At 59.1% G+C, this 13601-nt stretch overlaps 1 protein-coding gene across 4 annotated transcripts in view; it reads left to right on the top strand.

The window, feature by feature from the left end:
- Positions 1 to 13601, top strand: part of FGFR1 (fibroblast growth factor receptor 1) — a 15622-nt gene extending 2021 nt beyond the window's left edge. The window contains exons 2-17 of one of the 4 annotated variants that reach the window (XM_010723129.3): positions 3688 to 3951; positions 4659 to 4742; positions 4987 to 5162; positions 5878 to 6001; positions 6504 to 6694; positions 8380 to 8524; positions 9449 to 9651; positions 10043 to 10188; positions 10415 to 10536; positions 10638 to 10748; positions 10840 to 11030; positions 11113 to 11235; positions 11319 to 11389; positions 11503 to 11640; positions 12311 to 12416; positions 12485 to 13601. In XM_010723129.3, coding sequence (XP_010721431.1) covers positions 3688 to 3951; positions 4659 to 4742; positions 4987 to 5162; positions 5878 to 6001; positions 6504 to 6694; positions 8380 to 8524; positions 9449 to 9651; positions 10043 to 10188; positions 10415 to 10536; positions 10638 to 10748; positions 10840 to 11030; positions 11113 to 11235; positions 11319 to 11389; positions 11503 to 11640; positions 12311 to 12416; positions 12485 to 12658 — 2369 coding nt within the window. In that variant the 3' untranslated portion in view covers positions 12659 to 13601. The remainder of the gene's footprint in view (positions 1 to 3687; positions 3952 to 4658; positions 4743 to 4986; positions 5163 to 5877; positions 6002 to 6503; positions 6695 to 8379; positions 8525 to 9448; positions 9652 to 10042; positions 10189 to 10414; positions 10537 to 10637; positions 10749 to 10839; positions 11031 to 11112; positions 11236 to 11318; positions 11390 to 11502; positions 11641 to 12310; positions 12417 to 12484) is intronic. The other 3 variants (XM_010723130.3, XM_010723132.3, XM_010723131.3) reach the window with 3 other exon arrangements.

Raw genomic sequence — 13601 nt, 5'->3', positions numbered from 1 at the left:
TGGGAAAGGAGCAGATCCCTGGGCACCCTCCTGCTGCAGGGCAAACCCATTGCTTATTGCAGAGAGCCACAGATGTGCATGGATTGCAGCACTCCTGGTGCCCCTTGCAGTGTGCAGGTCCTTCTGTCCTCCAGTGCTGCTCTGCACTGAGCTCTGAGCATGGCTGGGTGTCCCGGGGGATGGGCGGGTGGTTATCCTGACAGCTTTGCAAACGACAGACATGCTGGGTAATTAAATGCTGCTTCATTTCACGTGCTGCTCCGAGGAACAGAGCCTGGGGCAGTGCATCAATTCCCTGCTCCTGCTGGAGTGAGCTGCCTGGGACTGCAGGATGGGCAAAGCCCAGCAGAAAGCACTGCGTTCTGTGCTTGGCATCGCCCTTCCTTGGGGTGCAGGGCAGTGGGGAAGCAGTGCAGCTGCAGCGTGGTTGCAGCAGGGTTGCAGTGAGGATGCAGTGGGTGCACAGTAGAAATGCAGCAGGGTTGCAGTGGGATGCAGCAGGGTTGCAGTGGGATGCAGCAGGGTTGCAGTGGGGTGCAGTGGGATGCAGCAGGGTTGCAGTGGGGTGCAGCAGGATTGCAGTGGATTGCAGTGGGGTCCAGTGGGATGCATCAGGGTTGCAGAAGGGGCACTTGGCCACCTCCCCAGCACTCCCATGGGCGGCTGCAGGGGGGACAGCGGAGAGAAGCACTTTTTAAATAAGAAAGAAACCAATCCCCACATCCCGGTAAGCGCTTCCTGTTGGGATTAGCAGAGCTGTGGGGCATGTGTGTGCTTTTTCTTCAGGAAATACCTTCAGTGAGCCCTGGTGGGGTTTCCAGGGCAACCGGCGGCAGGACCCGCTGCTCGCGGCCATTCAACCCGGGTTGTTGCTGTGCTGCTTTGTTGGCCGCTTTATTGCGCTCGGGCACACACAGCTCCGCGCCGTTTTGTCAGCCCTGAATGCAGAACTGCTCCATTCTGATGGGCAGCTCTGGCGTGGGGCCATTTGCATGCAAAGTCCTTTTGGAGGGAGAGGAGGGAGCGAGGAGAGCGCGGCTGAATGGTGAAGCCATGCTGCTGATATCCCCATCCCCTGTGGGCCAGGCCTGGGTACAGGAAGCAGTGGCACCTTCCATCTGCCCGGTGCTTTCATTGCAAAGCTGGAACTGAGCAATAAAATCGCTTGGTGGGTTCGCCTTAAAGCTCACAGCAAATGGAAACAGAATCTCTGTGAGCTGAACGTCTCCATCCCAACTCGGTGCTCCCGGACCCAAATTCCCTGCAGCGCTGCCTGCAGGCTGTGCACTGCTGGGTGCTTGGGGGTGCAGCACTCAGCATCTGGGGCTGTAGAGGGGCTGCATTTGTTCTTCTGAGCCCAACGTGTTCTGGGGAGCCCACCTGTGGGGCGTTTTGCTCCCAACTGAACACCTGCACCGTGCCAGACCTCAGCAAGCTCAGCCTGTGCACAACAACCAACCCCCTGTGCACAGCAGTGGGCACAGAGCCTCTGGGCATCCCCAGTGCCCTCTATGTTTGGGGCTGGAGCTGCAGACATTTGGCTCCCTGCGGTGCTCCCCCTCCACCCCCCCTGGTGCAGAGGAGGAGAGCCAAGCGTTTCTCCGGCCCATTGAGCTCCTGCTTGCTCCAGGCTGTGAGCACCATGCTCAGAACTGCTGTGAGGGGCTGCACCTGCCGGCGTGGGTTAGGTTACAGAAAAGCAAAATAAATAGAGGAGGCACTCCGGGCTGATGGAGCACAACGATCCGAGGGGGCACTGAGAGTGGGCTGAGCTGCTCCCACCCTGTGTGCGCTGCGGTTTTGCAGTAGCTGCGTTTCCCAGGGCTGCTGCATGGCAGTGCCAGCCGGGCCGTCCTGTGGGCTGCTGCTGTCCGGCTGCCAGAGCCGCTGGGAGCTTCATTGTCCCTGCTCTCACCCCCGGGGGGTGGGGGGGGTAACCTGGACATGCTCATTAGGCTGTGAATTCGTTTTCGGGCCGTTCCCACCATGCCGCGTTTTCCGCCTTATCCCCGAGTGCCAGAGATGCGCTTTGGGTTACCAAAGGGCAGCATCCCGCCCTGCCCTCTGCCTCCCCGTGCTGTGCTGTCCATCACACTGCTCGTGTTAAGAGCTGGGTCGAGATGGGGGTAGGGGGGGGGGAGGAGGGAGGACGTGGCCTTTGAATGGCACAGAGAGCATCGCCGTGAGCTGGGATGCAGCCCAAAGCTGCGCGCCCTCCACAGAGCTTTTCTCTCATGGGCACTGGCAGCGTTGAGCCCCAGCTGAGAGTGGAGGGCATCACAACCCTCTGGTTTTGGGTTCTCTCCGTGGTCTTCACGCAGGGGCAGGAGGATGCCGTGGGGCTGTGCCTTGGTGGGACGCGGCTGTGGCATTGTATGTGCCTGTGACGAATCTTTTGAAACACAAATGAGAGCTGCACGGAGCGCCGTCCTGTGTGGCAGCTGGAGAAAAACGTGGGGAAATTGGGATTGCAAAAGCAGAGCTCTTCCCCAAAACCTGCAGGACTCTGTAAGCTGGCAGCGGGAGCTGCAGCCCTGCTTCTCGCCCTCCTGCCATCGAGGAGAGCGCTGAGCTCATCCCCACACCCTGTTCTCATGGAGGTGTTCAGAGAAACTCCTGAGCTGTTGGTGGATGGTGTTCCTCTGAAGATGCTCAGGTGTGTGAGGGCTGCAGGAGGAGTGAGGAGTGGGAGGGCTGAGGCTCTGGAGCTGCACACTGGCTCCGCTCTGAGCGCAGCTTGATGGGTTTGCATGTGGTTGGGGCCAGAATGCCTTCATCGGGTGGTGTGAAGTCCCTGGGAAGCACCAGATTGCAGCTGGAAAGGCCCTGCAGGTGGGCTGCCCCTGAGGATTTGCTTTGGGGGCTTCACGTGGGAAATCACCATGCTGAGATGGAGTGAGAAGAGGAGGCTCTGAGCCAACGCCAGGCTGCCCAGCAAGGAGCAGGAGGAGTCGTGGGAACACAGCGTATGGAGATAGCAGCAAAGGTGTGAGAGCAGACTGGCACAGGAAGGAGGGCAGGCATTGCACCAGGCTGAGCGTGAGCACTGGGAGAGATTGCTGGGAACCTGGACGTTTGCACCCAGTGCAGGATCCTCGTGCAACACCACGGAGTGAGGGGAAAACAACGGTTTGTGCAACACCGGTGACCAAGAGAGAACAGCACTGGGATGGATTGGATCGTTGTGCTGCTGGAAGGACGTCGCAGGACGACGGAGGGCAGGAAGCATCCGACAGCCCCAGCCTGCCTACCTGAGCTTCCAGCACTGTCTCTGAGCCCTGCTCTCTGCCTGCTGTCCCGGCGTAGCCCTGTAACTGCCTGGTACTGACCAGAGCGAGGGGTCCCGGCCTGCTTTGCTGGCTGTCTGCTGCTGGGCAGGGAGACCCTGGGGTGGAGCCGCGCGGGGTTTGGTGCTCCTCATCCTGCCCTGCTGCCAGCTCTGCCCAACGTCCCTCAGGTTGCAAATTCCTCCCCATCTCAAACCCCTTCTGCAGCGCTTGGCAGGAGACTGGGGGAGCTTGCGTAGCTTTGGGCTCCGTGGCTGTGCCCTGGGGCAATGCCTCACTGCTGCTTCGGTCCCCGCAGCGCATGTCGCCTCATTAACCCAACTCTCAGCAGCCCGGTGTCCCGTTGTCTCTATTTCTTTTCTTTTTTCCCTTTCTCTCCCTCTCTCCCAAACTCCTCCAGCTCTTCCCAAAACGAACATCGAGGTGGAATCCCACTCTGCACACCCCGGAGATCTCCTCCAGCTGCGCTGCCGGCTGCGCGATGACGTGCAGAGCATCAACTGGGTGCGTGATGGAGTGCAGCTGCCTGAGAACAACCGCACACGCATCACCGGCGAGGAGGTAGAGGTGCGGGATGCGGTGCCTGAGGATTCGGGGCTCTATGCCTGCATGACCAACAGCCCCTCGGGGAGTGAGACCACCTACTTCTCCGTCAATGTCTCAGGTTCGTAGCGGTGCAGGGGCAGCAGCGAGGAGCAGCGTGCCTGTGTGCACGCCTTGCATGCTGGCTGCCAGGCACAGGTTGGTTCAGTGGGGTGCAGTCTTGCACAGCCCACGCTGGCACGCATGGGATGTGCCACCAAATTTGTGCAGTGTGGTGCCCGTGGGATGGTTGTGCCCTGTGGCTCAGCGTGGGGGCACATCGGCACAGTGCACTGCAGCGGGGTCAGCACTGCTGGGTTTTCTGCTCAGAGCTGCACAGGTGGTGCCCAGCACCCTATGTGTCCATGAGTGTTCTTCCACGCTGGCGGTGCATGCGTGGGGACGTGTGAGTCTGCATGGAACTGAGCACCGGGGTGAACTGGAGCTGAGGTTTTCTTTGGTGGTTCCGAAGCACAGTGGTGAGGAATGAGTGCTGACGGTCGGGAGGTGCTGGCTGAGGGTCAGGGCTGTCTCTGTCTGCAAGACCTGGATGGATGGATGTCCCTGGGTGCCTGGCAGCATAATATGGGCACTTGCTTCCTGAGTCCAAAGTCGGCCTTGTGGGCAAACTGCTCCCTGGGCTCTGTGAGCTGGGACAGCACACGCAGTGACCGCAGCACCGCTCGCTCCAGCCATGCAGCGTTCTCTCAGAGCTTCATGCCATGTGTCAGCACGATGCACAGGAGGGGTCTGTGCATAGTGCTTAGTTGGGGGTTTCTGCTCTTGCAGACGCACTCCCTTCTGCAGAGGATGATGATGATGAAGATGATTCCTCCTCAGAGGAGAAAGAGGCGGATAACACCAAGCCGAACCGTACGTGTGGGATGGGTTTGCACGTGGGTGGGGGTGAAGGGAAGCCAGGCATGCATGTGAACGGCATCCAGGGGCTGAGAGGCAGGAGAGGAGGGGCAGAATCCTGCTGCAGCCCTGGTAGAGCCTGGTTGGGGCGTGGGGATGTGCCAGGGAGATGTGCTCCTCACCCCGGTCCTGCCCTGGGTTAACCATAAGCAAACATCAGTGCTCCCCATGGCTGATCCTGCTGCTCTGTGCCCCACAGAGGCTGTAGCTCCTTACTGGACCTATCCTGAGAAGATGGAGAAGAAGCTGCACGCCGTCCCTGCTGCCAAAACAGTGAAATTCAAGTGCCCCTCAGGTGGGACGCCCAACCCCACGCTGCGCTGGCTGAAGAATGGCAAGGAATTCAAGCCTGACCACCGCATCGGGGGGTACAAGGTACAGAGTGGGTCCTGTCCAGGCAGTCTGGGCCTGGGAGTCACTCAGGGAAGGGGGGAAATGAATGGGCTTCAGAGGCCCTGAGCTGCCCATTGGTGCAGCCGTGTGCCTCTGGAAGGGCAGATGGGCCCCCTGACATTCCTGTTGCAAAATAGACCCACGGCAGTGACCTGCTTCTTGGTCATGTTTGCAGCAGCCTCAACCTTTGGGGGAGGGGGGAGGACGAGCCCAGCTTGGTTGCACTAATCCCAGAGCTGAGCCAGGAGGGTTGGGGCAACTGCAGCTCCCAGGAGCACCGCACATCTCCTACAGGAGATCCCCTGGAGGATGAAGGAGTGCTGCTCTTCTTGCAGAGCCTTGGCGCAGCCTGGAGCGTTTGGGGTGCAGGGCTCAATGTGCCCCCCAGAGCAGAAGGGTGCTGGTTCTTCCCATCTGTGTGCAAAGCCCTGGTAGAAAATGGAGTGGAAACGCAGGGCTGTGGGAATTACCAGCGTGCCATCAGCACGTGGATGTGGGTGCTTTTCCCTTTGTGCCACCCAGGGCTGTGTCCCTGCACCCAGCCCATGGTGCTCGGCAGTTGGCTCTGTGCTGGGGGAGCTGGGAGCAGTTATGGTCCCTCTGTAGGTGACCACGAGCAGATTTATGCTGTGCCAAAGGGCTGAGCCACTCTGATGTGCACGCATCTCACTCACCACCCCCATCTTCCTGCCCCCAGGTCCGCTATGCCACCTGGAGCATCATCATGGACTCGGTGGTGCCGTCAGATAAAGGCAACTACACGTGCATCGTGGAGAACAAATACGGGAGCATCAACCACACCTATCAGCTGGATGTTGTGGGTGAGGATGGCTCTGGGGCTGCTCTGCCTCCTGCACAGCAGTGCTGCGCCCTGCGAGCTTCACCTCGAACCCTTCTGGGGCTTTTTAATTGTGGTGGAAATAATTTCATAGACCAGACAGAAACTTTTTCTAATCGCCTTATTAGCCATAATTCCCAGCTGGGAAGGCTGGTCTGAGCAGTTCCACATGTGGAGCTGCTCTAAATGCCAGTAAATGAACCATTAAGAATGTGATTTAATTTGATTACACTGAGCAAACTGAAGGGAACAGTCAGCGAGGTGAACAAAGGGGTTTGTTAATGCTGACTCACCACAGTGGCAGCGGCTGGGGCCCTCGTTAGGTTTATTTGACCTCTGACCCCTGAATAGATAGCGATGTCCCTGCGCTGGGATGTCACCTGTCCCCTGCTCTGTTGAGATGTCACCTGTCACCCGCTCTCTGGATGAGACTCCTGTGGATGTGAGGTGCCCGTGCTGAGGTCTCCATCCCTCCATCCTCACAGAGCGCTCCCCACACCGGCCCATCCTGCAGGCAGGGCTCCCTGCCAACAAAACGGTGGCCCTGGGCAGCAACGTGGAGTTCGTCTGCAAGGTCTACAGCGACCCGCAGCCCCACATCCAATGGCTGAAACACATCGAGGTGAACGGCAGCAAGATCGGCCCCGACAACTTGCCCTACGTGCAGATCCTGAAGGTAACGCTGCACACACAACGGGCTGCCCCAGCCCCGGTCCCTACGGGGTCACTGCCCTCACTGGGCACAGCTGGGGACATGTAGGTGGCATCGAGGCATCTGGAGCCCCACCAGCCCTGCCTGCTCCGCTCTGGGCTGTCCTGGAGGAGCTGGGTGAGAGGTGGGCAGTGGGCAGCAGGCAGCAGTGCGCTCATCCTTTGGATCCCTGAAGGTGTATGCCATGAGCTGGGTGGGTGCTGGGGGCAAGCACAGGGTGGGTGGCTCAATCCAGGCATGAGCAGTGCCCTCAGCTCCTCTACAAAGCCTGGGGTGTGTGCATTTCCCCATCCATGCCAAGGTTCCAGGACACTTGGCCATCCTCAGCTGTATCCCCAGGCCCAGGGCACATGGCCACCCCGAACCCTAAGGCACAAGGGCCACCCCCAGCCCTAAGGCACATGGCCACCCCCAGCCCTAAGGCACAAGGGCCACCTCCAGCCCTAAGGCACATGGTCACCCCCAGCCCTAAGGCACACGGCCACCCCCAGCCCTAAGGCACATGGCCACCCCCAACCCTAAGGCACAAGGGCCACCCCCAACCATAAGGCACATGGCCACACCCAGCCCTAAGGCACATGGCCACCCCCAGCCCTAAGGCACAAGAGTCACCCCCAACCCTAATGCACAAAGGCCATCCCCAGCCCTAAAGCACATGGCAATCCCCAGCCTTAGGGCACATGGCCACCCCCAGCCCTAAGGCACATGGCCACCCCCAGCCCTAAGGCACAAGAGTCACCCCCAACCCTAATGCACAAAGGCCATCCCCAGCCCTAAAACACATGGCCATCCCCAGCCATAGGGCACATGGCCACCCCCTCCCCAGGGTGCACGACTGTCCCTACCCACATCCCTGATGCATCACTGCCAGGTTTATGGTCCCTTGCCTCCCGACTTGCCACAACCCCCCATGACCCCCAGCCCTGTGCTGGCACCGTCGCTCCGGGCGCTGTGGTTTCTGACCCCATCGATGTGACTCCTCTGTTGTTGGTCTGTTCCAGCACTCGGGAATTAATAGCTCTGATGCGGAGGTGCTGACCCTGTATAATGTGACAGAGGCGGAGAGCGGGGAATATGTTTGTAAGGTTTCCAATTATATTGGCGAGGCCAACCAGTCTGCGTGGCTCACTGTCACCAGACCTCTGGCAAAAGGTAATCGGAAGGACGCCCAGTGGGACGCTTTGGGACCTCCAGTCCCCAGCGGTGGAAAACACAACTCTGGGCTCTCTCGTTTCTGCTGTACTTCTGGTGCAAAAAGCCATGGAAAAATACCCCGTGGGACCGGCTGGGCTGCGTGCTGTGTCCCCACCCCCCCCAGTGTGCTCCCTGCTCTGTGCTGTCCCCGTGTCCCCGTCCTCGTGCTCCCACGCCGTTGATGCCCAGCCGGCCCTCCCCGAGCTCTATTTTTCCATGTGGCCCATTGCCAGCATGCTCCGATGGGCAGAACCATTGGTGAAGGGTTTTTAGTGGCGTCTCTTTAGGTCCGCCCGGATGAGGGGTCATCCGGAGGGTCTCTGCCAGGGGTCTCCACGGTCTCTTGTCTGCTCCCGGGGCTCTGCCAAATGAGGCTGCTCCCTCCTCTCTGCCTCTCCCCCAGAAGATCTCATGTCGTTTGCCTCTCCGTTTTTTGCTTCCACTCTCCCCTCTAGACGGCTGGCGTTAACACGACAGACAAAGAGATGGAAGTCCTTCACTTAAGGAATGTCTCATTTGAGGATGCTGGGGAGTATACATGTTTGGCGGGTAATTCTATTGGGATCTCCCATCACTCTGCATGGTTGACAGTTCTCGAAGGTATATATTCTTCTTCCTGTCCCTCTCCTCCCTTGTTTCCACGTGTGTCGGATGCATTGCTGGGGCTGTCGCTTTGCTGTGTGTGTCGATGGGCTGCTGGGCCATCGATGCTGTGCGGATCCACGCCTGATACAGCAGCCAGGGAAAGTTTTTGGGGCGCTGCGTGGGCGCCGCTCTTCTGCCAAAAGCTTTGCCCTGTTATCAGCCGCTGCTTGGGTGGTGCTGCTGGGAACACAAGGTTTTGGCTCTTCTGCCTCCCTCTGAGGCTCTGTTCTCTTGGGGGGGGGGAGTCAGGTTTGGGCTGCTGGGGGGTGATGGCAGCTCCCAGGTTTGTGGCTGTCCCATTCATAGCGCTGCCACCCCCCTGGTTACAAAGTAGGGCTGTGTTGTGGTGCGCAGGGATGGGATCCCCTCTCCCAGCCCCCATCCTGCAGTACATCGCTGCTGCTGCTGCTGCTGCAGGTGCTTCTGGCTGCTCAGCTCCACCTCCCAGCACCCAGCGGTGCCTTCCAGCCCACTGTAACCACAGATCCCAATGGGTGTGCAGCCCAGTGTGGGCAGAGCTCAGCCCCACAGGACGGTGCAGGGGAGAATCCCCACGTGGTCCCCATGCAGACTGCATGGTGCCATCCCACACAGAGTGGGGATGGGCACGGACCCCTCCTTCACACCCTGCAGTTGACCCCTTCCAGCCCCAGGCACCTGCAGGTGCAGCGTGCATCCCAAGAGTATGGGTACGATGCTTATCCCAAGGGTGTGGGTGCAGTGCCCACCCCATGGGTGCAGTGCAGCATCCCAGCAGCCTGACCACTCCCTGCTGCATGTGGGAGCATCCCACACCAACCCTCACCTCTGCTGAGAGGAACCAGGCTCTGCCTAGCCTCACTCTCTGCTCCCACTGATGCCTTTCCTGTGCCAACCCAGCTATTGAGGACTCACCAGCCATGATGACGTCCCCTCTTTACCTGGAGATCATCATTTACTGCACCGGCGCGTTCCTCATCTCCTGCATGGTGGTGACAGTCATCATCTATAAGATGAAGAGCACCACCAAGAAGACAGATTTCAACAGCCAGCTGGCCGTGCACAAGCTGGCCAAGAGCATCCCACTGCGCAGACAGGTAACAGAAAGTAGAGAGGGGGTTTCTTGGCTCCTACTGCCCCTCCCCAAAGAATTGCCCTTTCCCTGGGTTGGGTTGGGATGGATGGTGCACCATGGCTTCCCCTCGCCATGCTGTGTGCGTGGCCCCGTGGCAACGAGAGTAACCAGGAGGATTTATGGCAATTTAATATTGAGGTGAAGAGCACGTGCTGAGCACCGACGACCCCCAGGCTGTGTGTTTTGTGGTATCAGCAAGCAGGAAATCAATTGCAGATGATACAGTCGTGCTCCAATTGGGAGCAGCAGGGAACCTGCAGTGTTCAGGAGTTGGGGGGGTCCCGGTCGTTGTCTCCCCACTGGGAGTGGGCGGCCGTGGCCCCAGCGCTGCGTGAAGGTAACCCACAGCCCTGCTGCAGGTGTCAGCTGACTCCAGCTCCTCCATGAACTCGGGTGTGATGTTGGTGAGGCCCTCACGGCTCTCCTCCAGTGGAACCCCCATGCTGGCTGGTGTCTCTGAGTATGAGCTGCCCGAGGACCCGCGCTGGGAACTGCCACGGGACAGGTGAGGATGGGATGGGATGGGGTGGGATGGCTTGGGGAAGGGGATGGGATGGGTTAAGGTGGGGTGAGGTGGGATGGGGATTGGAATGGGGATGGGATGGGATGGGATGGGATGGGGATGGGGATGGAATGGGATGGGATGGGATGGGGATGGGGCAAGGTGATGGCACTGAGTGTAGTGGCCATCCTGCTGTCCCAGCATGGCATTATGTCTGTCCTCCCACCAGGCTGATCCTGGGCAAGCCACTGGGAGAAGGCTGTTTTGGGCAGGTGGTGCTGGCCGAGGCCATCGGCCTGGACAAGGACAAGCCAAACCGTGTCACCAAAGTGGCCGTGAAGATGCTCAAGTGTAAGAGGCGATGGGAGTGGGTCTATGTGTGGTACCCACGTGTGTGCATGGTGTGGGGGGATGCAGGCCAGCCTCCCTGACTGCTGCTTTTGCTGCCACAGCCGACGCCACAGAGAAGGACCTGTCCGACCTCATCTCCGAGATGGAGATGATGAAGATGATCGGCAAGCACAAGAACATCATCAACCTGCTGGGGGCCTGCACGCAGGATGGTGAGCGGGCGAGGAGGGGGCTCCCGTCACTGTGCCCCCATAGGGCTGACTGTGGGGTCCCGGCACACGGCTCAGCCCCATTCTCCCACAGGACCCCTCTATGTCATCGTGGAGTACGCCAGCAAAGGCAACCTGCGTGAGTACCTGCAGGCACGGCGCCCACCGGGCATGGAGTACTGCTACAACCCCACCCGTGTCCCCGAGGAGCAGCTCTCCTTCAAGGACCTGGTGTCCTGTGCATACCAGGTGGCGCGTGGCATGGAGTACCTGGCCTCCAAAAAGGTGTGAGCCCCATCACGGTGGGTGTGCAGGGATGAGGCTGTGGGTCTCCGGGCGCCGTTTGACGGCCCTGCTCTCTGCACAGTGCATCCACAGGGACCTGGCAGCCAGGAACGTGCTGGTGACCGAGGACAACGTGATGAAGATCGCTGACTTTGGGCTGGCCCGTGACATCCACCACATCGATTATTACAAGAAGACGACAAATGTGAGCGTTTTAACCCGCTGTGCCAAGCGGCCCTTGGCCATCCCCGTGGGCAGCACTGAGCTGATGGGGTTCTCTTGTCACAGGGTCGCTTGCCAGTGAAGTGGATGGCCCCAGAGGCTCTGTTCGACCGAATATACACTCATCAGAGTGATGTGTGAGTATGCCAAGCACTGCAGGGTGCCGCTCCTGGTGTAGCATTGCAAAGCTCTACGTGTGCACCCGGAGCTCTCTGTGGTGCCCGTGGTGGCTCACGGTGTCCGCCTGCAGTTGGTCCTTCGGCGTGCTGCTTTGGGAGATCTTCACTCTGGGCGGTTCGCCGTACCCCGGTGTGCCTGTGGAGGAGCTTTTCAAGCTGCTGAAGGAGGGCCACAGGATGGACAAGCCCAGCAACTGCACCAACGAGCTGTGAGTGCTGGAGGGCAGTGGGCACATGGGCACCGTGCCTGCGGTGCCATCCGTGCTGAGCTCGTGCTCTGTCCTGGGTGCAGGCAGGTGCACGATGGGGAAGGCAGAATTACTTTTGCAGTATCCCCTTACCTGCAAAACGTCAGCTAAATCTGTTTGCGATGACCAATGTCAGATCTCCCTTTGCTATTGCTCAGCGGGAGTGAATCCCAGAATGACCCTGGGATTATGCCTTCACACAGCAGCCCCGTGCCCTGCCCCACATCCTTCCTCAGGGGGCTGAGCCCCACTCCCTGCCCCACGTCCTTCTTTGGGGAGCTGAGCCCCACTCCCTGCCCCACATCCTTCCTCAGGGGGCTGAGCCCCACTCCCTGCCCCACGTCCTTCTTCGAGGGGCTGAGCCCCACTCCTTGCCCCACATCCTTCCTCAGAAGGCTGAGCCCCACTCCCTGCCCCACATCCTTCCTCGGGGGGCTGAGCCCCACTCCTTGCCCCACGTCCTTCCTCGGGGGGCTGAGCCCCTCTCCCTGCCCCACATCCTTCCTCGGGGGGCTGAGCCCCACTCCTTGCCCCACGTCCTTCCTCAGGGGGCTGAGCCCCACACCCTGCACATTGCCAGGGGCAGAGCTGTGCACCCACGGATGCGCTCAGCTCCCCCCACCCCATACAGGTACATGATGATGCGCGACTGCTGGCACGCCGTGCCCTCCCAGCGCCCCACTTTCAAACAGCTGGTGGAGGACCTGGACAGGATCGTGGCCATGACATCCAACCAGGTAGGAGAGCCCCTGCGCTGCCCTTCCGTGCCCCACGGAGAGCCCCCCCCTGAACCCATCCCTTGCAGGAATACCTGGACCTGTCGGTGCCGTTGGATCAGTACTCACCCGGCTTCCCAGCCACACGCAGCTCCACCTGCTCTTCTGGGGAGGACTCAGTGTTCTCCCACGACCCACTGCCCGATGAGCCCTGCCTGCCACGCTGCCCCCCGCACAGCCAAGGGGTGCTAAAGCGGCACTGAGGCTCCGCACGCAGCTGTGCCCACCCGGCACCTCCGCAGGGAACTCTGCCCAAAGGTTTCGTTTGCTGTTTGCCTGTTGGTTAGCTCTCCTCTTTTTTTTAATCACCCATTTAAACCTTTCCCACGAGGTCTGTGCTTGGACATCTCCACGTGGCGGTGCCGCATTGTCCCTATGGGGCTGATGCACTTTGTGAGCATCACATCCCAGTGCTGCCCAAACCCACGCGTGTGGGGTGTGCAGCACCCGTGCATCAGTGCTGACAGCAGAAGTCCCGTGTACATAGCTAAAATATGTATAAATATGAATATATATTTACATGTCTTTTTAAAAAGGTTGTTACCAGAGCTATACCAGTTTGGTAGGAAGGTACTAGTGGCTGGTAGATATCAGTTGCTATATATATATAAAAAAAAAAAGAAAAAAAAGAAAAAAAAAGAAAAAAAAAAATCCATATATTTTGCTACATTTGCTGTTTTTATTTTTTTAAATTATGTCCCCGACCCTCTTTCAGTTTTAGATCCCTCGATAAGAATTGCTGCTGCTGCTGCTTCAGTTTTATATGGGGTTGTATTAAACCATAATAAATAATGTGTCGATGCCTTTCGGGAGCACACGGCCAAGGTGCCAATGGCCTTTTCCCTCCCCCGGGGGGCTGCAGTGGGGCCGGGTTCAACCCCAAACCTGGGCACGGAGCTCTGCACCCCGGGGCTGTGCCTTACCCGGCCACCCCATGGGGAGGAGGGGCCATGGGGTCTTCTGTGTCCCCATCCTGTCCCCCCCCGCCTCCCCCCACCCCACCTCCAGTCCCTGGCGCTGGGAGCGCGGAGTCAGGGCGCTATTACTTGAAAAGTTTATTTTGCCTTTGTATGGAGAAATATTATTTGTTGTAAACTCTTCTGTAATGAATCTGGAATTCTTGTAATTATTAAAGACTTTAACCAA

The sequence above is a fragment of the Meleagris gallopavo genome, chromosome 24, assembly GCF_000146605.3.
Source record: "Meleagris gallopavo isolate NT-WF06-2002-E0010 breed Aviagen turkey brand Nicholas breeding stock chromosome 24, Turkey_5.1, whole genome shotgun sequence".
Classification (NCBI taxonomy): domain Eukaryota; kingdom Metazoa; phylum Chordata; class Aves; order Galliformes; family Phasianidae; genus Meleagris; species Meleagris gallopavo.
This window is presented reverse-complemented; position numbering and strand designations above follow the sequence as displayed.